Raw genomic sequence first — 21841 nt, 5'->3', positions numbered from 1 at the left:
GCTCACGACCCACTTTCAAAAGGGGATGTTGGCTCGGCCAGTGTGGTTCAATGGTTGAGCATTGACCTATGAACCAGGAGGTCACGGTTCAATTCCTGGTCAGGGCACATGCCTAGGTTGTGGGCTTGTCCCCAGTAGGGGGCGTGCAGAGGTAGCTGATCAATGATTCTCTCTCATCACTGACGTTTCTATTTCTCCCTTCCCCTTCCCCTGAAATCAATAAAAATATATTTAAAAAAGGGGGGGAGGCAGATGTTTACCATAGTGAATTCAAATAGCAGACTGTCCAAAACAGTAAAACACAGGAGTGTTCCACTTTTATTAGAATCAAGCCTGAAGGTGGAAGGTGTGTTCAAGTTGTTTTAGGCTACATTCCTCAGAATTGCAATTTCACAAAGAGATCCAGAGAATGGAATAAAGTGCATAATTCAAAATGTCAAGAGAAAAATAACTTTATAGCCTATAAGAAGAATTTAATTATAAGTAACATTCAGCGGATGAACAAGAGGAGAAATCAAACTGTAAATAATATTCTACCTGGTGTACAAGGCAAGACAAGGAAAACCCGAGCTGTAAGTGGTGGTCTCCGCAACCACCGCCATTTGCCTGGCCACCCTGCCCCCCAGGGGAACATGGAGACGGGAACGTGCTCGCACTGGAGGGTGAGCAAAGACACCAGCTGGGTATGAGGTCTCAGCTGAGAGGAAGGCCTCTGGCCCTGCCTTTCCTGCTCACAGAAATGTCAGAATGAAAGCGTCACGTAAGGTGGAGGACACTCCGCTCCCGCCTGGGCTCTGGGCATGGGTCCTCTCTCAGGCTGCCCAGCACTGCAGCCGCCCTGCGACTTCTTCTGACCAGAGTGGATTTTAGCTCCCTCTGTTCAGAGGCCCTTCGGGGCCCAGGAGCTCTCCCTTTGATGCTTGGAATACTCTTTTCTCCCAGCACCTCCACAACCCTGACTGCACTTTCTAAATGCCATTCCTTTTCTAAAGTGGGTGGCTAATTGTCTCTTCACCCCTCAACCTCCGCCCCAGGATGTGTCTCCTGCCACCGCCGTCAGGCTCCTTGCACTGCCATCATGGACACACCGTCGGCCTGGTGTGGATCGAGGAGATACTGACCCCCAATCCTCACAACTGGTCTGACCTCAGGATGGTACAGCTCATTCACTCTCTTCCACATCCCACTGCCCTGGCCCCTCCAAGCCTCCTGAGTGTTCAGTCGGACACACCCACCGTCTGTCTCCTGATAAATGGTGCAGATGTCCCCGAAACCGGTTTGGCTCAGTGGATAGAGCGTCGGCCTGTGGACTGAAGGGTCCCGGTTCGATTCCGGTCAAGGGCATTACCTGGGTTGTGGGCGCCTTCCCAGTGGGGGGTGTGCAGGAGGCAGCTGATTGATGTTTCTCTCTCATCGATGTTTCTAACTCTCTATCTCTCTCTCTTCCTCTCTGTAAAAAAATCAATAAAATATGTTTAAAAAAAAAACAACAACAAAAAATGATGCAGATGTTGATGCTGCTGAAGGTCTGTCGCATGTTGAAATGGGCCTCCCCACTTGTGGTAGCCGTGTTCCTGGGACATGCGCACTGAGAATCTGATGGTTCCCAAGGCGCTGGCAGTGCTACTCTTCAGTGCCCCCTCCCACTGTGGGGCTACTGAGTCGCTGAGGTAGGAAGCTGGGCTGTGACACCTCTTCCAGATCCAGCATCCTTACTTAAGGGTGTGTTCTCCCTGCTGAGAGGGCTCGCCTACCTCGCCAGGGTCCGGTATATTCACAGTTGGCAGTGCAAGAAAAACTCACAGACCATCACACAGGTTTTAAGTCAAGGTCCCTACATTTCTCATGGATAAGATCCTGGTTGTTTCAAGACCTCCAGGTACAGACAGTGCTTCCAAGAGAACAGAAAGGCCATTACTGGCTCCAAAGCATGCGCACTGGCTTTCCCAGCCGAGGCCACAGGCACAGAGCACCCGGCAGCTACTCTCTGCAGGGAAGGACAGGATAAACCAGCAATACGCACGCACCAGGCATCTGAGAACCTAACCTGACCTGCTTCCCCTCAAGCCTGGGTCTCTGTGTTGTGTGGCATCTCAGTGGACAAGAGGCTGCTACAGGACAGCAGGCGCCAAGATCTCAGCACATTTCAGCCCCGTCTGTCACAATTGGGCCGGGTGTCTACACAAAACCACTCTTCCAGGCTCCCAGAAACCCTTGTATCCAAGCATCAATGCAGAGAACTGATTCAGGTTATACTGGCAACACTCTGTACTGATGGACCCCCTGCAGGACAGGCCCCAAAGTTCTGCCAGGCTGAAACTTACTGTTGCCCCTCCCCCCATCTATTCTTTTTTTTTTTTTTTTTTTTAATATATTTTTATTGTTTTCAGAGAGGAAGGGAGAGGGAGAGAGAGATAGAAACATCAACGATGAGAATCATTGATTGGCTGCCTCCTGCATGCCGTCAACTGGGATCAAGCCCGGAACTGAGCATGTGCCCTGACCAGGAATCGAAGCAGTGACCTCTTGGTTCATAGGTTGATGCTCAACCCCTGAGCCACACTGGCCGGGCCCCCATCTCTTCTTGACCAGAAAGGTGCCTTGTGCTTCCTGAAGACAGGAGAGCAATCACTGGGACCCACAAGGCAACGGGATAAAACGGGCCACAGGCTGCAACAGGAGGTTTGAATTCAGCCCAATTTGTAAAGCGCTTTGGTGCTTCCAAATGCTTTCAGCTACTAGAACCCTGACGTCACCTGCAAAATGAAGGCGACTCAAGAGTCAGGTGGCTTACTCATGATCACAGACTATCAGCACATCCCATGAGACCTAGGATTCCGAGTAGCTAGCCTAACGTGCTTTCCACACAGGTGCCACACACTGGGGCTAAGTAACACTGGACAGAAAGGGACAGTAGGGAGCTGGAAAATGAGAAGGGAGAAAGGAGATGGAATTATGAAGCCAACTTAATAGGTGCTAGCAGCACAGCCATGTGACTGAATGCCCAAGAGGCCTGAGTGTGTTGGAGAAGAGCCCCTTGTTCTAGTTTTCTTTCCAGCTGACCAGTCTGTACTGAGAATTTCATTCCTCCCTGCAGGAAAGATGTAATTGAGTCAACAGTGGCAACTTGTCTTTGTTAAAGACAAAATATTTTAAAAATTAAATTTGAGGCCTGGCCAATGTAGCTCAGTGGCTGAATGTCAACCTATGAACCAGGAGGTCACTGGTTCAATTCCCAATTAGGGCACATGCCCTGGGTTGTGGGCTCAATCCCCAGTGTGGGGACATGCAGGAGGCAGCCGATCAATGATTCTCTCTCATCATTGATGTTTCTATTTCTCTCCCTTTACCTTCCTTTCTGAAATCAATAAAAAAAAAATACTTTAAAAAATCTGTAGACTTCCAATAAAAATGAAAATTACATATGAGGATGTTTGTTGTCTAAATGCCACACTGCTGATGGTATAACTCTGAGAGTCATAATGAATAAGGACCTCTCAACCTAGTAATCTCATATCCAGCACTAAATATAGCCAAAACAGCACATATACTAAGGTTTTCCCAAATGAAATACATATGAATATGGACAATTTAAAAATGAACAAAGTTGGGCTATGAAAACAGGATGAGAATGAAGTTCTCATTCTAACATTTTTGTTGTTATACTGTGTACTGAAGAGACAAAAAGGCCCGATTCTCTCTAGACTACATGAATAGCCTAACATGCAAAATTAGTACCATTGTTATGGAAAGTGGACTCACCTGCTTTCCATCCACTTCAATGTCTGCCACATAGTTCTCAAACACCGTAGGCACATACACCTCTGGGAACTGGTCCTTGCTAAAAACGATGAGCAAGCAAGTCTTGCCACAGGCTCCATCACCAACAATCACCAATTTCTTCCGGATGGCAGCCATTGCTGAAACATAGACAAAGTATTATCTAGATTACGCATGAAGCCATAATAGCTTTAGGCTATGATTCACTTTTCCAACCATGGGGCACAAGCCTCTATTAGCACACCCAAATATAAAATATCAGTACATCTTTCCAGTGGGCACCAAAATATCATACCAAAGAACTTATAACAAACACTAGAGGCCCCGTCCATGAAATTCATGCACAGGTAGGGTCCCTAGCAGCTGCCGGCTGCCAGCTGCCAGCTGGGACCTCCCGTCCCACGGTTGGCCGGCTGCCCCCACCCTCTGGTCGAACTCCTGGTCGAGAGGACAATTTGCATATTAGGCTTATATTATACAGGATTCTACTTAATGGTAAAAAACCTGAAATCTTTCCCCCAAGATCAGGAACAAGGCAAAGATGTCCATGCTTGCCACTTCTATCCATCCAATATGATACTGGAGGCAATTAGACAAGAAAATAAAAGACATACATATGGGAAAGGAAGAAATCAAACTATCTCAACTCACAGATGATAGAGCTATACAATCCACTAAAAAACTATTAGTACTAATAAACAAATTCAGCAAGGTTGCAGGATACAAGATGAACATACAAAAATGAATTATATTTCTATACCCTAGCAATGAACAAATTGAAAATGAAATTAGGAAAACAATTTCACTTACAATACCATAAAAAAGGAATAAATTTAACAAAATAAGAACAAAACTTACTCTGAAAAGTACAAAACATTGAGAGACATTAAAGAAGATCTAAATAAATAGAGACATTCAACACATGCAATACTTCCAACAATAAAGATTTTTTAAAAAAGAGACATTCATGTTTATGAAATGGAAGACAATATATTAAAGAACAAAGTTGCAGTCTCACACTTCCTGACTTTAAAACTTAATCCCCCCTCACACACACAACAACCTACAGTCATCAAGACAGCATTTCACTGTCACCTAGACAGACACAGATCAATGAATAGAACTGAGTCCAGAAATAAGCCCTTATATTTAGAGTCAAATGATTTTCAACAAATATGCCAAGACAATTCAATGGAGAAAATAAGTCTTTTAACTCAAGATGGATTATAGGTCCAAATGTAAGATCCAGAATCATAAAACAGTTTATTTTATTTTATTTTACATATATATATTTTTATTGATTTCAGAGTGGAAGGCAGAGGGAGAGGGAGAGAGAGAGAAACACCCTGGCTGCCTCCTGCACACCCCCTACTGGGGACTGAGCCTGCAACCAAGATGTGTGCCCTTGACTGGAATCGAACCCAGGACCCTTCAGTCCACAGGCCAACGCTCTATCCACTGAGCCACACCAGCCAGGGCTTGTTTAGAATCATAAAACAGTTTTAGTTTTTAAAAAATGCGATGAAATACACATAAAAGTTACCATTTTAACAATTTTTTGTCAGTTTAGCGGCATTACATACATTCACATCATTATGCCACCGTCACCGCCATCCGTCTCCAGGACGTTTCCGCCTCCAGTACTAAACTCTATACCGTTGAACACCTAGCCCTCTTTCCTCTCCTTCCGCCCCGGCAACCGCCACCTACTTCCTGTCTCTATGCATTGTACTTCTCTAGCTGCCTCATATAAGTGTTATATGAGGAATCATAGAGTATTAGCCTTTTTTGGGGGGGGGACTGGCTTATTTTACTCAACATCAAATCTTGAAGGTTCAAACATGTGGTGTGGGTCAGAATTCCCTTTCTCTTTAAGACTGAATAGCCTTCCATCGTGTGTACAGACCACATCTTGTTCACCCATCACCTCCTGACAGACACTTGGGTGGCTTCCACAGTCCAGCTATTACACCATTTATTACAATATACTGTAAGCAGTGTATTCACAGATGTATTATCCCAGCAGCCAAAGGAAAAATAGGTAAACTGGACTTCATAAAAATTTTAAAAACTTGTGCAAGAGACACCATCAAGAAAATGAAAAGACAAAACCACAGACTGGAAGCAAATGCTTACAAATAGCCTCTGATGAGGGGCTTATATAAAGAGCTCTTACAGACCAACCACAAAGCAGCTGAGGAGGTGGTCTGGCTCAGGGCCTCTTTTACTTCAGGGTCTCTCTGGAGGCTGCAGTTAAGATGTTGATTTGGATCCAGAATATATAAGTAACTCAATAATAAAGACAAATAACCCAATTTAAAAATGGGTAAAGGATATGAATAGATATGACCCAGCAATTCTACTCCTAGATATTTATCCGAGAGAAATAAAAACATATCCACACAAAAACTTGTACATGGATGTTCGTAGCAGCAGCCATTATAGTAAAAAAGTAGAAACAACCCAAATATCCAATAACTGATGAATGGATAAAGATGTGATATATCTATACAAAATATTATTTGGCAATGAAGAGGGGGAGAACGTACTGATATTTGCTACATTTATCAGAATGGATGAACCCTGAAAACTTTACATATGTGAAAGCAGCTAGTCACACATTGTGTGCTTCTAATGAAATGTTCAAAACAGGCAAATGCAGAGCAGAAAGTAGAGTCCACTGGTGGTGGCCTAGGGAAAGCAGAAAGGAGAGGAAAAGACTAGGGAATGACCTTTATGGGGAATAGTGGAATAGTGGGGTTTCATTTTTGGGATAATGGAATTTTTCCAAAACAGCTGTGAAATGTCACACAACTCTATGAATACACTAAATACCACTGAATTGAACTGTACATTTAAAAAAATGTTTTCATTGATTTTTTTGTTTTTCTCATGATCTCAATTTCCTGTCAAGATTTTTTATATGTACTTTATATATCTCCTCAGGACTAACTTGTATTGGTTTGTACCCAAAGTCAATCAATCAAGACCTTACAGGATTCAAACAAAATAATTCCTCAGGAATTCCCTTGTTGAAGAAAAGGCTGTCAACTTTGAATAGCATCTTTCCCGGAAGGCACTCGGTTCTCCAGAAATGGTCTCGCAGGCTCACATGGCTGAAGACACACACAGGGAAACGGCAAGGAGCGACCGGAAGGCCCAGGAAAACCTCCTTGGCCCAGGAAATGTGTGAACCACCAGCCTCTACTGATGACAAGACAGTAATTACAAGTGACTAGGGGACAAAGTGGAAATGAAAGCCTACCATGAGAAAGGCTTTCTGGGATGCTGGGGTCTGGCAATACAACCAGAGTTGTTAACAAGAAATGAAAAGTACGGCCCATCTCGTGTGGTCAGGGGTTGAACATCTGACCTATGAACCAAAAGGTCCCTAGATTCCTGGTCAGGGCACATGCCCGGGGTGCAGGCTTGATCCCCAGTAAGAAGTGTGCAGGAGGTAGCCAATCAATGTTTCTCTCTCTCTTTCTCTCTAAAATAAAATAAAAAACTTTTTTTTTTTTTTTAGAGAGTCTCAAAAAAAAAAAAAAAAAAAAAAAAAAGGCGGTTACTATTAGCAGGTTCTGCCCAGACCTAACCTAGGTCTCTTAGCAACTTTCAATTCATACAGCCTGGCCACCGATGGTGGCCCACATCCCCTCATCTCTACTGGCTGCTCTCTCTCTGGTCTACTATGAAGCGCAGGGTGCTGCTTTAAACAATGTATCTTCCCACATCCATGCTTTCCTCTCTGTTTCAAAGAAAAAATATATCCATTTCTCCTGCTTCAAACACTCACTTGCTTCAGTTCTTCCAATCTGCCTTCTGCCCAAACTTCTACTAAAACATACTCTCAAGTCACCAATGAGACGACTTGCTCAAAATCCAGTCCTCCTTCCCTTGCTACTTTTTGTTACAACCTTACCTCCCAGTCCTTGGCCCTCCCTGAGACATGCTCACATGCTGACTTCTAATTCTTCTGTCTCCTCAGCTACAGCCTTCACACATGATTATTCCTTCCAAGGCCACCCCCCCTCCCATTCTCCTAATACCTATCTCTGAGGGCATCAATTCTTCAAATACCACGATTACCCTTCCCATCCCCATAGTCCTCATGCAGCTGAAGTCCTCAGCAATGCCTACCTGGGAGACGTCGGAAATCACAGGGCAGGGCTGGGCCTGACATACGTGCAGGCAAATCCCCCGTTCCTATACCTGAGCCTCAGCCCATCGTGCCTTCGCTCCAAGGCCTTCAAAAGGTCCTCAATGAAAAATTAGGTCAAGACACCTTAGCCTTGCCCTTAGGGGCCTCTACAATTCTAACAGCAACCGATTCCCCTCCCACCTTCTCTCCCGTCCTGATCCCACACCAGGTGCCATTAACTGGCCTTGTAAAACTCTTCCACCTCAACTCAAAGCAGTGCCCTCTCTGAAAAGTCATTCCCTTTCCCCGGAAAACAACATTTCACCTGCCCATCCAAAACCCGTACCAAGGCTCATTTCTGATCTTACACCCCCACTCAAAAATCAGATCTTGGCCCTGGCTGGTGTGGCTCAGTGGATAAAGCGTCAGCCTGCGGACTGAAGGGTACTAGGTTCGATTCCAGTCAAGGGCACATGCCCAAGTTGCAGGCTCAATCCCCGGTGGGGGGCATGCAGGAGGCAGCCGATCAATGATTCTCTCTCATCATCTATGTTTTTCTCCCCCTCCCTTCTCTTTGAAATCAATAAAACTATTTTTTAAAATCAATAAACATATCCTCAGGTGAGCATTAAAAAAAGACTAATTCAATATCCTATATTTTTATTCCTTTAATCATTACTTTTCAAATAACATAACCCTATTAACCACCCCTCCAGGTGATTCTGATACATGCTAAATTTTGAGAACCCTACATTTAGTGCACGTGTAGTTTTACTTCTAGGGGTAAACAGAAGCACCCACCCTCCTTCCCACCAGATACCAGGGATAATTTCTCTGAAATCTTTTTATTTGCTTCTTAGTAATACTCGGACCTATTCTGGCTTCAATTATGAAATCCCAATCTACATTTTAGTATGTTTCACAGGTATAACTGAACTTCTTAGTGCAAAGTACATAATCCTTCCTCACAAAATGAGCTTTCTAAAATGGCCAATAAACACAGGTAAAGGTGTTTAACCCCTTGGTCATCAGAGACATGCAATCAAAGCCACAATAAGATACTGCCACCTACCCCCAGCTTGACTGAAATTTAAAAAGTGCTGTTGGAAAGCAACTGGAACATGCATTTCCTGCTGGTGGGAGTGTACAACCATTCTGCTAAACTTGTTTAGTAGTGTGTACTAAAACACAACATTCCCTCTGGTATAAACCCACAGAAATATTTAATAAATAAGTACACCAAACACATGTGCAGATTTGTTATAGCAGTATTCCTAACAGGCAGAAATAATCACCAGTCAACAGCTGAATAGCTATGTTGTCAGACAAATTAAGACTTTAAACAAAAAAAGATGACAAGAGACAAAAAAGACATATATTGCATATACTAGTATTGATGAAAGGTTCAATACTGGAAGAAGATACATTATAAACAAACACAGACCGAACACAAACCAATGAGCACTGGTATAGGGGGAGGGGGAAACGGGAGAAACAGAGAAACACGTGAAAGAGATACATCCACTGACTGCCTCCAGCTTGCACCCTGGCAGGGCGGCTGGGAGTGAACCTGTAACCCAGATACACGCCCTTGACAAGGAACTGAAATCACCACCCTTCGGTGCTCATGCCAACGCTCAAACAACTGAGCCACACAGGCCACGGCATCATCGGTTGATTCTTTTTTTTTTTTTTTTAATATACCCTATTGAGTTTTTACAGAGAGGAAGGGAGAGATAGAGAGCTAGAAACATCGATGAGAGAAACATCGATCAGCTGCCTCCTGCACATCTCCTACTGGGGATGTGCCCGCAACCGAGGTACATGCCCTTGACCGGAATTGAACCTGGGACCCTTCAGTCCGCAGGCCGACGCTCTATCCACTGAGCCAAACCGGTTTTGGCCATACACTCCATTTAACACCTTTAAGGCTAAGAGTTATTCCTCCCCAGGGAAGCCTCCCTGGCTACGCTAGGACACATTTTCCTTCGTTCCTGAATTTCTATAGCACTTAGTCCACTCAATGCTGCTTCACAAAGAACTATGCAATCGGGCTCCCTCCTCTCTGGTTCCAGGTTCATCACCCAAGAACTGCAGCTGCCAAGTCACCACAGTTTGGCAGCTCCTGTGTTGAGCGTCTGCCCCCCTGGTTGTCAGTGCACGTCATAGCTACCAGTTGGACGGTCGCTTAGGCATACACATACACATACACACACACGAGACCCGATGCACAAAAATTCGTGCAAGAGTAGGCCTTCCTTACCCCGGCTGCCGGCACTAGCTTCCCTCTGGCACCTGGGACCCAGGCTGGCTTCCCTCAAGCCGCCTGCAGGCACCCGAGATCTGCACTGGCTTCCCTCCGGCCCTACGTTCATCAGGAAGGATGTCCGGAAGATATCTGGTCTAATTAGCATATTACCCTTTTATTATTATAGATATAAATGGACTTACATCATTTGATATTGTTTGCACTTTGATTTTTTAAATCTTTTTTTCATATATTGATTCAGAGAGGAAGGGAGAGGGAGAGATTGAAACATCAATGATGAGAGAGAATCATTGATAGGCTGACTCCTGCTCGCCCCCTACTGGGGATCGAGCCTGCAACCGGGGCATGTGGCCGTGACCGGAATCAAACCCAGGAGCCTTCAGTCCCCAGCCGAAGCTCTATCCATTGAGCAAAACCGGATAGGGCCAGTTTGCGCTTTTAGAGAGAAGGCTCTGGAGCCAGGTGTTGGGGTTCAAAGCAGCTGTGAACCTTTGGGCAAGTGACAACCCCTCTGTGCCCCTGTCCCAGCGTACTCACCTACACCAATGGGGAAGATAAAGGGCAGAGGTAATTACTAAATGAGTTAACACAGGAAAGCTTTTAGAATACATAATTCCTAGCACATAACAGCTAATGTTTAACTGCTGGGTACTATTATCCATAACCCCCCCCAAAAATAACTGTATCTTTATTTCTATATTCCCTACAATGCCTGGCAGGGTCAAAAATAGTCCTGAACCAAAGTACGTGTTCATTGATGGAATTAAAGATAAGAAACCTAACCTTATTAAGTTAATGGGTAAAAATGTGTTGGTATAAGGGAGTTAATTTTCTAACCTTTTGGGAGGGACACACATGGATCGGTGAGGGAGGAGGGGGACACCCGCCTAGCCAGCCAGATCAGCCGAATCAACCCTGGCGATCAATGGGGTGACAGATGTCGCAGCCAGATCGCCCTCACTTCCATTTCTAACCTTTTGAAAGGAAACTTTCAAAAGCTCAAGTTACTAAGATTAGACATCAGCCTTCGAATTGACTTCCTTTAAATGACTTCCCTTCTTTTCTGGATTGGCCTTCGTCTCAGTCTTCAAGTAGCAAATTAATTCTTTTCCAACAAGATTTACAAGTGACAAACCACTGTACAGAAGCCTCCTTTGTCCCTACATTCACGTATATACAAAAGGTGTGTGTGTGGGGGGGACTGAAAGGCTACCTTATCACCTCAGACATGGCAAAAACCTCAAGAAAACACTAGTCCTCCTATAATATTTGAGAGAGCAGCAATTGTCAACCACTATAGAGATTCATTATGGGGATCAAAAATAACTTGTTACCAACAGCTAAAGTACTGAAGACTGCAAATTATTTTTCCATAAATTAGAAGATTCAAGTTTAAGTGAATACAGTGATTTCCTAAACTTCCCTCAATCTAGCTAGTAACTCTTTTTTAAGGTCTTTGGCATTGTAGTAAGTGTTCCCAGGCAGCATCGCCATCATCGTTACCTGACCTTGTGCAGCATCATGCTTCCTCCTGTAGCTGGAGGGAGATGCAATCACACCCTCCAATCCCTCCCCAGCCACAAATTCTGGAAGGGCCATGTGACTGACACATGTTCTCTGAGCTCCATGTGGTTCTTATCCGCCTCCTCGCCACCCAAAACACTAGCCCCACCCTAACCACACACCACTTGGCCACACCTTACATTGGGCTTCAAATCTGAGTGCCATTCTGGGCAAGCCTCACGAGCATTCAGCACCTACCATGGATACTCAATAAAACCAGAAATATTCAGCCCTAACTGTTTTGGCTCAGTGGATAGAGCAGCCGTGGGCAAACTACGGCCCGCGGGCCGGATCCGGCCCATTTGAAATGAATAAAACTGAAAAAAAAAAAAAAAAAAAAAGACCGTACCCTTTTATGTAATGATGTTTACTTTGAATTTATATTAGTTCACACAAACACTCCATCCATGCTTTTGTTCCGGCCCTCCCGTCCAGTTTAAGAACCCCTTGTGGCCCTCGAGTCAAAACGTTTGCCCACCCCTGGGATAGAGCGTCGGCCTTCAGACTCAAGGGTCCCAGTTTCGATTCCGGTCAAGGGCATGTACCTTGGTTGCGGGCACATCCCCAGTAGGGGGTGTGCAGGAGGCAGCTGATCGATGTTTCTCACTCTCTATCCCTCTCCCTTCCTCTCTATAAAAAATCAATAAAATATATTAAAAAAAAGAACCAAAAAACCAGAAATATTCATTCCACAGACAGGTCCCAGACAGCCTACCCAGAGCAAACGCTCCACTGGAACTACCTTCAGTTGCAGGCGGCCAGAGAAGAGAGAGCCGTGCACAGTAGCAGGTAGGGAGCGACACCGCCTGAGCGTCCACCTGGGCTCCGCCACTGACTAGTTTGTGCCCCTTTACAGCCAGCTGACCTATCTGTCAAGTGGAAGATGGAACCTTTGGGATAGGATGGTCTAAAGATTAGATAAGGTATTACACAAAAAGAGCTTAGACTAAAGTATCAGACAAAAGAGCTTACCTATACTGAAAATAGGTCAGTATTCAATAAATGTCTGTCATTGTTGTTTAGGTCTTATTTGGATAAATAGCAACTCCCTCCTTCAAACTGGAACTGTCCAGAATTTGAAGACCAGTTTATAATATGGCCTGACCTCAAAAGAATGCTTTCCCTAAAATGAAACTTTTACCAGCCTAGCAACTAATTATTTTTCTAAAGTGCATGTCCCATGTATGCCTCATCCCACCCTCTTCTTTATTAAAATATATATGTATATATACACAGTAACTTATCTTCCACTCCCCAGAGCTATAGGCCCACAAATGTTTCTAAATTCAGAATTTTTCAGATTTTAGAAGGGTGATATGGTGCAAATGCCAAATATTCTGTAACATAACCAATAGGTTAATATTCTTCAGTAAAATAAATGAATATTCACACTAAGTAGGATAAAGACTGAACAACCTCATCAGTTCAGTTGCGGTTTTGACATCAAACGAGATCGTGATTTTCAGAACTTTCTGAACAGCAGTTACGAAAAGCCTTAAGCCACCGCCAATTTGCTTTAAACACACAGACTCCTCTCAGTCCTTTTAAAACACTTTCCCAATGCCCCCAAGTCTGATTTTTCCATGACTCCAACCACACTGTTATCTCAGAGAAGTGGCCAGAGACCCTCCTACCATTTCTCTTGGAAAATTAAAACAAGACAGGCTTTCAAGTAGGCGAATAAGGGTTGTGCGGTGTGCTTAAGCTTAAAATGCAGGACTGACAGTAATTTGAATTCTATAACCTAAATTAGCTAAATAATTTTTATTTTTTTTATTTTTAGTGATTTCTTTTTTTAGCTGAAAAATTTTGATAACTTGTTTAGGGACTACACATGTGCAATACTAATTTTCTCAGACTCATCATAAATCTGCCTCTATACACAATTTTTAGCTTATTTTTGGCAGATAAGGAGCCACCAAAGATTTTGAAATGGTGCTACCAGGTTATAATGAATGCATTATGCAGACATTTATTAGCCACACATTCATTATAAGCAAGCACAAAAGAGTTCTTCAGCCAAAAACAGAAGTAGAAATAATTTGAATAACTATGCTGCTTCTGCTGGATCAAGATCTTTATAATATTTTGGAAAGATAATGAGTAAAGTTCCATGCAGATAAAATAATCACAGCTTTAAAAATGACTAATTCAGCATAATTAAGATAATTATCATTTTACCTCATAATTCTTCATAGAGACTAATTATGCAAAAGAAACAGTGATGAGTACAGCAAGCTTTCTACCATTTCTCAACCATCCATGAAATAAAAGCATTTACTATAGCATAGCTTTGAACATGACTTAATTTTTACTTTTTTCTAGCATTTATTACTTTAAACAGGACTTACGATTAGAAATTGAGTTCATAAGACTTATCCTGTTGACATCCATAAGTCTCAATTATGTAATCCAGGTGAAAAATTTTTATATTTCTCTTCCCAAATAAATTGATATAAACCATTATTGTACAGATGACTCTTACAAAGTAAGGGTTGTCTAGTCTTTTGAAAACTAAACTTGAAAATTTAAAAAGCACATAAAAATTCTGTGAATTTCATTAAGAATGATCCTAGGGTATGTAAAAACTTCTACCCAACCCTAGTTTTGTCAATGTTAGTTTCTGTGGGAGGCAGTAGTGTCAATGTAAGGAATGCAAAAATATTTTGGATGAAATCTGGGTATAAATGCCATATTGCAGGTAAGGTAATAACTAAATCCCAAGACACTAACGCGAAATTATAAAACCCCAAGCACACCACCACTCTCGGCCAAAACAATACAATACCCACAACTCAGGTTATTAAGCCATGGTTTCTTCCTCCTTCCCTCTATCCAGACCTGTGTGCACCCCGCTCACCTTCCCTCGCCCACTAGGTGAAACCTCCTACCTAAGGCTAAGTCGCTCTCTCAAGGCCTTCCCTGAGCTGCCAACTTAGATCAGGCGCCTTACGTCCTCCCCCAGCACCTAACATTTCTCTCTTCCCCACTCTTATTTTTTAAAAAAGATAAATACTTTTACTGATTTCAGTGTGAGAGAGAGAGAGACATCAATGATGAGAATCATTGATAGGTTGCCTCCTGCATGTCCCACAATGGGGATGGAGCCCGCAACCTGGCACGTGCCCTTGACAGGAATTGAATCTGGGACCCTTCAGTCCGCAGGCCAATGCTCTATCCACTGAGCCAAACCAGCCAGGGCTGTTCCCCACTCTTTACACCCCTCCAAAGTTCTTCCTGCCAGACTCCACTGGTATAATAATATCCGTCTTATTCCGACAAGCACAGAATAGTTAAATGTTCAAATAACGAATAGTTAAATATTCAAATAGCAAATTTGAAAAAATAAATTTCCAGGAGCCAAGAAACTTCACACAACTAATGTGCGGCATGCAGATTTTATAAAGAAGGCCCAGCCCTAGCTGGTTTGGCTCAATGGCTAGAGCATTGGCCTGCAGACTGAGGAGTCCCAGGTTCGATTCCGATCAAGGGCACATGCCTGGGTGCTGGACTTGATCCTCAGTAGCGGGTGTGCAGAAGCAGTCGATCAATGATTTTCTCCCATCACTGAGATTCCTATCTGTCTCTCTCCCTTCCTCTCTGAAATCAATAAAAAATAAAGGCCCGATTGGTATGGCTCAGCAGTTGAGTGTCAACCCATGAATCAATAAATCATTGGTTCGATTCTCAGTCAGGGCACATGCCCAGGATGCCAGTTCGATCCGGGGGATGGGGAGAGGAGGGGTGCGTGCAGGAGACAGCAGCTTGGTGATGTTTTTTGTTTTTTTAATATATCTTATTGATTTTTTTGCAGAGAGGAAGGGAGAGGGTAGAGTTAAAAACATCGATGAGAGAGAAACATCAATCAGCTGCCTCCTGCACACCTCCTATTGGGGATGTGCCCGAAACTGAGGTACATGCCCTTGACCGGAATCGATCCTGGGACCTTTCAGTCCGCAGGCCGACGCTCTATCCACTGAGCCAAATCAGTTAGGGCAGTGATGTTTTTCTTTCACTGATGTTTCTATCTCTTCATCCCTCTTCCTTCCTCTTTCTCTAAAATTCAATAAAGGAAACAAAAATTGAAAAAAGAAAAGTTCGCCCTGGTTACTGTGGCATCATCCAGAGCACGGAAATGTTGTAGGTTCGATTCCCGGTATGAGGTATACAGGAGGTGGCCAATCGATGCTTCACTCTCACATCAATGTTTCTCTCTCACTCCCTTCTTCTCTCTCTAAAAATCAATTTAAAAATCCAATAAATAAATAAGAAAAAGAAAAGTTACAACACGATCAGTTATGTATGCTAGTGGTGAGTCTTCCTCCTTCGGCACTTTGGTTTGATAGTACAAGAATCAGAAATTTCAACAGTCTGTAACAAGGAGTGTTACAGCACAGAACCTCCTTCTAAACTCATCTGCTCTTATTTCAGACAACTGTTTAAGTCTAACTGGCCAGTAGATCAGTTCACAGTAATTTAGAAAAATACATGCTTGGGTGAGAAGAGGTACAGCCTTTGACAAGAATGTAGGAGGCAGAAAACCCTGTAAATTGGGCTCAGAAATGTCAATGGGTAGGGAGGAAAGTGTCATTCGGGCCAATTCAAAGTCCTAGAGTGGAGCAACAGACTTCAAAGATGGACCTCAAAAATCCTTTAGGAGGAAAGACCTTAATCATTACACACGGAAGCTTAATGCCCAGATACCAATAGGACAGAAAAAGAGAAGATACCCACTACAAAACGAAACATGTTTTAGGGAAGAAGTTTTAGTTGTCAAGAGCACAGTAACACCATCTCAATGGTTTCATGTCTCAAAGGTTCTATAAGAATCACTAAACACATACAAATCACAGAGAAGTGTAAAAGTTGCCCTACAATGCACCCCCTTGAAGTAAAGCTTGCATCCTCTTGATGCGAAGCTATCAGCACTATAAAACTGAAAATAAAGGTAAAAATGCAGCCTTTTCTCAAGAGAGTCCTAAAATTTGTGTCCAATAAACATGGTTGAAAGGAATTATACCCTTTTCCAACACTCATTCCCCAGCTTCTCGCCCTTTATAAAGTATACATCTTTTTTCAAGTATTTTTCCCCCATTGATTTTTAGAGAGAGTAGAAGACAGAAGGAAAAACAGGGAGAAATATCAATGTAAGAGATACACATGGATTGGTTGCCTCCTGCATGAGCCCAGACCAGGGCCAAGGCCGGGGAGGGGCCTACAACTGAGGTACATGCCCTTGATTGGAATTGAACCCGGGACCCTTTGGTCCACAGGCCAATGCTCTATTCACTTAGCCAAACCAGCTAGGGCTAAAGTATTTTTTTTTTTAATTTTTTTTATTGATTTCAGAGAGGGAGGGAGAGGGAGAGAGAGAGAGAGAGAGAGAGAGAAACAGCAACGATGAGAATCATGGATCACTGCCTCCTGTATGCCCCACACTGGGGATCAAGCCCACAGCTGGAGCACATGCCCTTGACTGGAATCGAATCCAGGAATCTTCAGTCAGCAGGCCGATGCGCTATCCAAACCAGCTAGGGCTAAACAATATTTTTTAATTATTTCAGAGAGGAAGAAAGAGGGAGAGAAAAACATCAATGATGAGAATCATGGATTAGCTACCTCCTACACACCCCCCCTACTGGGGACTGAGCCCACAACCCAGGGATGTGCCCCAACCTGGAATCGAACCGTGACCTCCTAGTTCATAAGTCCATGCTCAACCAGTGAGCCACACTGGCCAGGCAAAGTAGACATCTTAAATGAAGAGGAAACATACTCTTCAGTAAGTCAGAGGAAGAATCCTTAGTAAGTTTCTCCAACGTCTCCCATCTCAAACAATTCACTTCTCAACCTGACAACCCTTCCATGTTGATACCTGTGCAAGCAGTCACGCATCTCTCTCTCAGGGAACAAGCAAAAGAGAGAATGCGGGAATATGAGTCCGTTTACCTGTTAAAACCTCAGGATATTGTGCTGTGAACATTTTCGCATTTTATTGTTTTTGTTGCTGCTTGTAATTATTGTTAAATTTTCATTTACATTTCATGTCCTTTTTGTTTTTAAAGTGTTTATTTAAAGATTAAACAGTACAATAGACATGTAAGAAAAGTTAAAACAGGGAATCATTTGGGGTTCTGGAACGGACTAATTCAATTTACGTTATTTCTAATGGGAAAAAATAATTCAGTTTTCGAACAGCCTTCCGGAATGAATTAAGTTTGAGAAAAGAGGTTCCACTGGATTTAAACTGTTTCACTGCCGTGGGCAGAAACCTATCCTATCAACTCCAGGTTCACCAACACCCAGAACTGTGCCCGACACAGGAAACACCATTAAACAACGGGAAATTAAACTGAAAACATAAAGCCATTTATTTACAAACTACATAGGAAACCTCTGGCAAAAAGGCTCAAACCACCATCTGCCATGTGCTCATAATGAGCTTGAGCCTGGATTATTTGCCATCTTGATGGAGCAGTTGCCAAGGGTTGATGCCAGCTCAAGGGCCCTTGGAGATGGAGCAGCGTGCCTAAGGCACACAAAGGCAAGCAAAGGGGTGACCAAGCCTCCAATATAATGCCAAGTGAGACTCACCCAGACTTCAATTCCTTGGGGGGGGGGGGGGGGGGGCAAGAAACACCGAGGGAACACGCTTTCTGGATGTCATGACAGCCACCTCAAAATGTCGATATCCCAAGGTTAACCTTACACGGATGCACAGGATCGGGATGTCTGTGCAGCCTAACTCTCCACTGCGCTGCCCCCAGCAGAGAAGCAGGAACTAGGAGGGAAGCCCACCGTGGTGCCGAATGGCCTGCTGGAGTGTGTCAGCGCTGACCTCGCGCCGCTAGGCACCATGCATTCTGGCACGAACACCTCTATTCTTCAAGCCTCCACAATTAGAAGACTGACACCTTCAGGGTGGGGACTGAACACCTATTTAAAACTTTCTCTTTTTTAACTGAGGTGAAGTTCACATAATACAAAGTTAACCTTTTTACAGTATACAATTTCAGTGCTACTCAGTGCACTAGCAATGTCGTGCGCGTTACACCAACACTACCTAGGTCCAAAACCATCACCACAAAAGAAACTCCACACCCATTAAACAGGCAGCCCCACGCCCCCTCGCCCCAGCACCTGGCAAAACCACCAATTTGCTTTCTGTCTCTATGGACTTACCGACTGGACATTTCATATAAATGAAATCATACAGTATGTGGCCTTTGTCTCTGGCTTCTTTTACTTAGCATAATTCTTTCAAGGTCCATGCATGTTGTAGCATGTGTCAGTGTTTCATTTTTTAAGTGACTGAGTACCATTCCACCTGTTGATGGACATTTGGATTGTTTCCACCTTTTGGGTATGAATAGTGCTTTGAACATTTATGTACAAGTGTTTGTTCAAGTACTGTTTTCAATTCTTTTGGGTATATACCTAGGAATGGAATTGCTGGGTCATATGGTAATTCTCTCTCTCTCTCTCTCTCTCTCTCTCTATATATATATATATATATATATGTGTGTGTATACATATATATTTTTAAATTGATTTCAGAGAGGAAGAGGGAGAGAAACATCAATGATGAGAGAGAATCATCAATTGGCTGCCTCCTGCACACCCCACATTAGGAACTGAACCTGCAACCCAGGCATGTACCCTGACTGGGAATTGAACCATGGCCTCCTGGTTCATAGGCTGATGCTCAACCACTGAGCAGCGCTGGCTGGGCAGTATTTAATAACTAAGGAACTGCCAAACTACTTAAATGAGTATATTTGTTGTACAGAAATTATACCTTTAATAAAGGCGAGTAATGGGGAAAAAAACAAAAAGCTTTCCGCCACGGCCGGTGTGGTGTGGTGTGGTGGTTGGAGCATCGTCCCAGGCTCCAAAAGGTCACTGGTCTGATTCCCAGTTGGGGCACATACCCAGGTTGCGGGTTTAATCCCCAGTCAAGGTGTGTGAGGAAGGCAACTGATTGATGTTTCTCTCTCTCTCCCCTTCCTCCCCTCCCTCCCTCCCTCCCTCCCTCCCTCTCTCCCTCTCCCTTCCTTCCCCCCACTCTCTCATATCAATAAAAGCGTATTAAAAAACAACAACAAACTTTCCAAAATGTTTCCAGTTTTGGGAATTGGATACCAACAGTTTATGAACCACCGTTCCTACGTTCCTACGCATGAGTGACCCAGTAGTGAGCTCTGTTATATTCCCCTATGACTTCATTCTTAGGACACTACTCCCACACCAAAAACAAACAAACAAACAAAATCTCTCCCAAATTATATTGAAGATATGTAACTATTTTCTTTTTCCGCTTTGCCCTCTTCCACCTCCCCCTGCCCCCAAGATCTGTGATCCCTCATAGCACTCCACTATCACCCATTCTGCAGAAGAGGAAACTGAGTCACATTGGGCCACATTACTACCCAGAGTCATAAGCTATCAAGTGTATGAACTAGTACTTAACTGTCAGCCTCTCTTCAGAGTCCATGATCTTACCTAAGATACTCTATTGTCTTTCTTTTCTGAACTTAAGACCTTCAAAAGATAAACAGAGCTTCTTTCTGAATAACTGGAAAAGTTAAACAAGAGACTTCATCCAAAAAAGAACTTTTTCGCAAAGAACTCTAAACACGGTATTTCCAACATAACTGCCAAATCAGCCCAGCCGGTGTGGCTCAATGGTTGAGCATTGACCCATGCACCAAAACGTCACAGCTTCGACTCCCAGTCAGGGCACATGCGCCTGGCATACAGTAGCTATTCTGTAGTAACTACTTGTTAAATGAGTAAATAATGAAAAAGGTACAAACTAGCTTGGCCATTCCTCACATACTAAAGAAGAGTTCAAACCAACCAAATCCACTGCCATCATATGCCTTCCCTGTCATGCAGCCCATCTCATCAAATGAGAATCACCTTAGGAAATAATTGTTCCACTCATAGAGTGCCCTCGAATCCAAGGAAACCAAGAAAAGGTGGTCCAAATGGTACCAGACCAGGACATTTATTACAGTGTCCATTAAATTAAAATACTATTTCCCTATCTGTAATCAGTTTAAGATATCTGCAACAGCTGCTAGATGGGCTGTTATACCTGCTTTTAACACTGCTCTCTTCCAAGCCAGGGCACTGCTACTGCCTACTCTTCTGGTAAGGACTGTCTTGTTTCTCATTCTCTAATTGGTTCCTCTTCTATTGATAATTAGATATACCCACAGCACAGGCTGTGATCAACTGGAAGATGACCAAACTATGCAATCCAGAAAATGAACATTTAAACATGAGCCCTGGCCAGTGGCACAGTGGTTAGAGCATCAGCCCGTGCACCAAAGGTTGAGGGGTGTGCTAGGGTTGCAGGTTTGATCCCTGCCTTAATGTGTCTCTCACACTGATGTTTCTCTCTCTCTCCCCCCACTCCACTCTCCCTGAAAAGCAATGGGAAAATATCCTCCGGTGAGGATTAATCAAAAGAAACTTAGACATGAAAAACAGAAGGATGCGAGGAATGGTCCACAAGTAAGAGAAGCGTGTGTGTAATATGGTGAGTCCATCTCCTTGAAGATTAAGAAAGAGGTTAGGAAATGTATCGTCATCTAAGGAAGAAATATTTCTTAGAGAAAAAGGAAGTTAGAGGACTACCTCAGGGAGAGGTAGAAACACAAGACCAAAGAGAAAAGTTGTGGGATAAGATAACGATCTCAAGACTGTGGAGAAGAAAATCAGTAGTGATACACCCACATTCTCCTAGAATCCACATTAACACACAATATATTATAACAATCTCTATTCCATGGGGACAGGAGACGGAAAGAAGAGGCTATTTACATACCTTACAAATGTGCTGCAAGACCCACGCGCAGCCTGTGGCAGAAGTTCTACAAAGTGCCTTGAACTTCTCGGATGAAAGGCGCTATAAAACATTTAAAAAACCAGGAATTATGTCTATTCATTTCACAAGAAAAAATACATAGCACAATATGTAAATGGGCTTGCCCAAAGTTCCACGAAGTAATTTAGATTTCAAGAGAGGAAAAAAGTGCAAAATTTAATTTTTAATTGACACACCATAAAAATGTATCACA

At 43.4% G+C, this 21841-nt stretch overlaps 1 protein-coding gene across 1 annotated transcript in view; it reads right to left on the bottom strand.

Moving 5' to 3' along the window:
• Positions 1-21841, bottom strand: part of RHOA (ras homolog family member A) — a 30008-nt gene that overhangs the window by 4346 nt on the left and 3821 nt on the right. The window contains exons 2-3 of the mRNA XM_036333568.1: positions 21589-21669; positions 3763-3920 (exon numbers count right to left, since the gene is read on the bottom strand). Coding sequence (XP_036189461.1) covers positions 3763-3918 — 156 coding nt within the window. The 5' untranslated portion in view covers positions 3919-3920; positions 21589-21669. The remainder of the gene's footprint in view (positions 1-3762; positions 3921-21588; positions 21670-21841) is intronic.

The sequence above is a fragment of the Myotis myotis genome, unplaced genomic scaffold, assembly GCF_014108235.1.
Source record: "Myotis myotis isolate mMyoMyo1 unplaced genomic scaffold, mMyoMyo1.p scaffold_m19_p_13, whole genome shotgun sequence".
Lineage (NCBI taxonomy): Eukaryota > Metazoa > Chordata > Mammalia > Chiroptera > Vespertilionidae > Myotis > Myotis myotis.
Note: the sequence above shows the minus strand (reverse complement) of the source record. Positions and strands in the feature narration are given on the sequence as shown.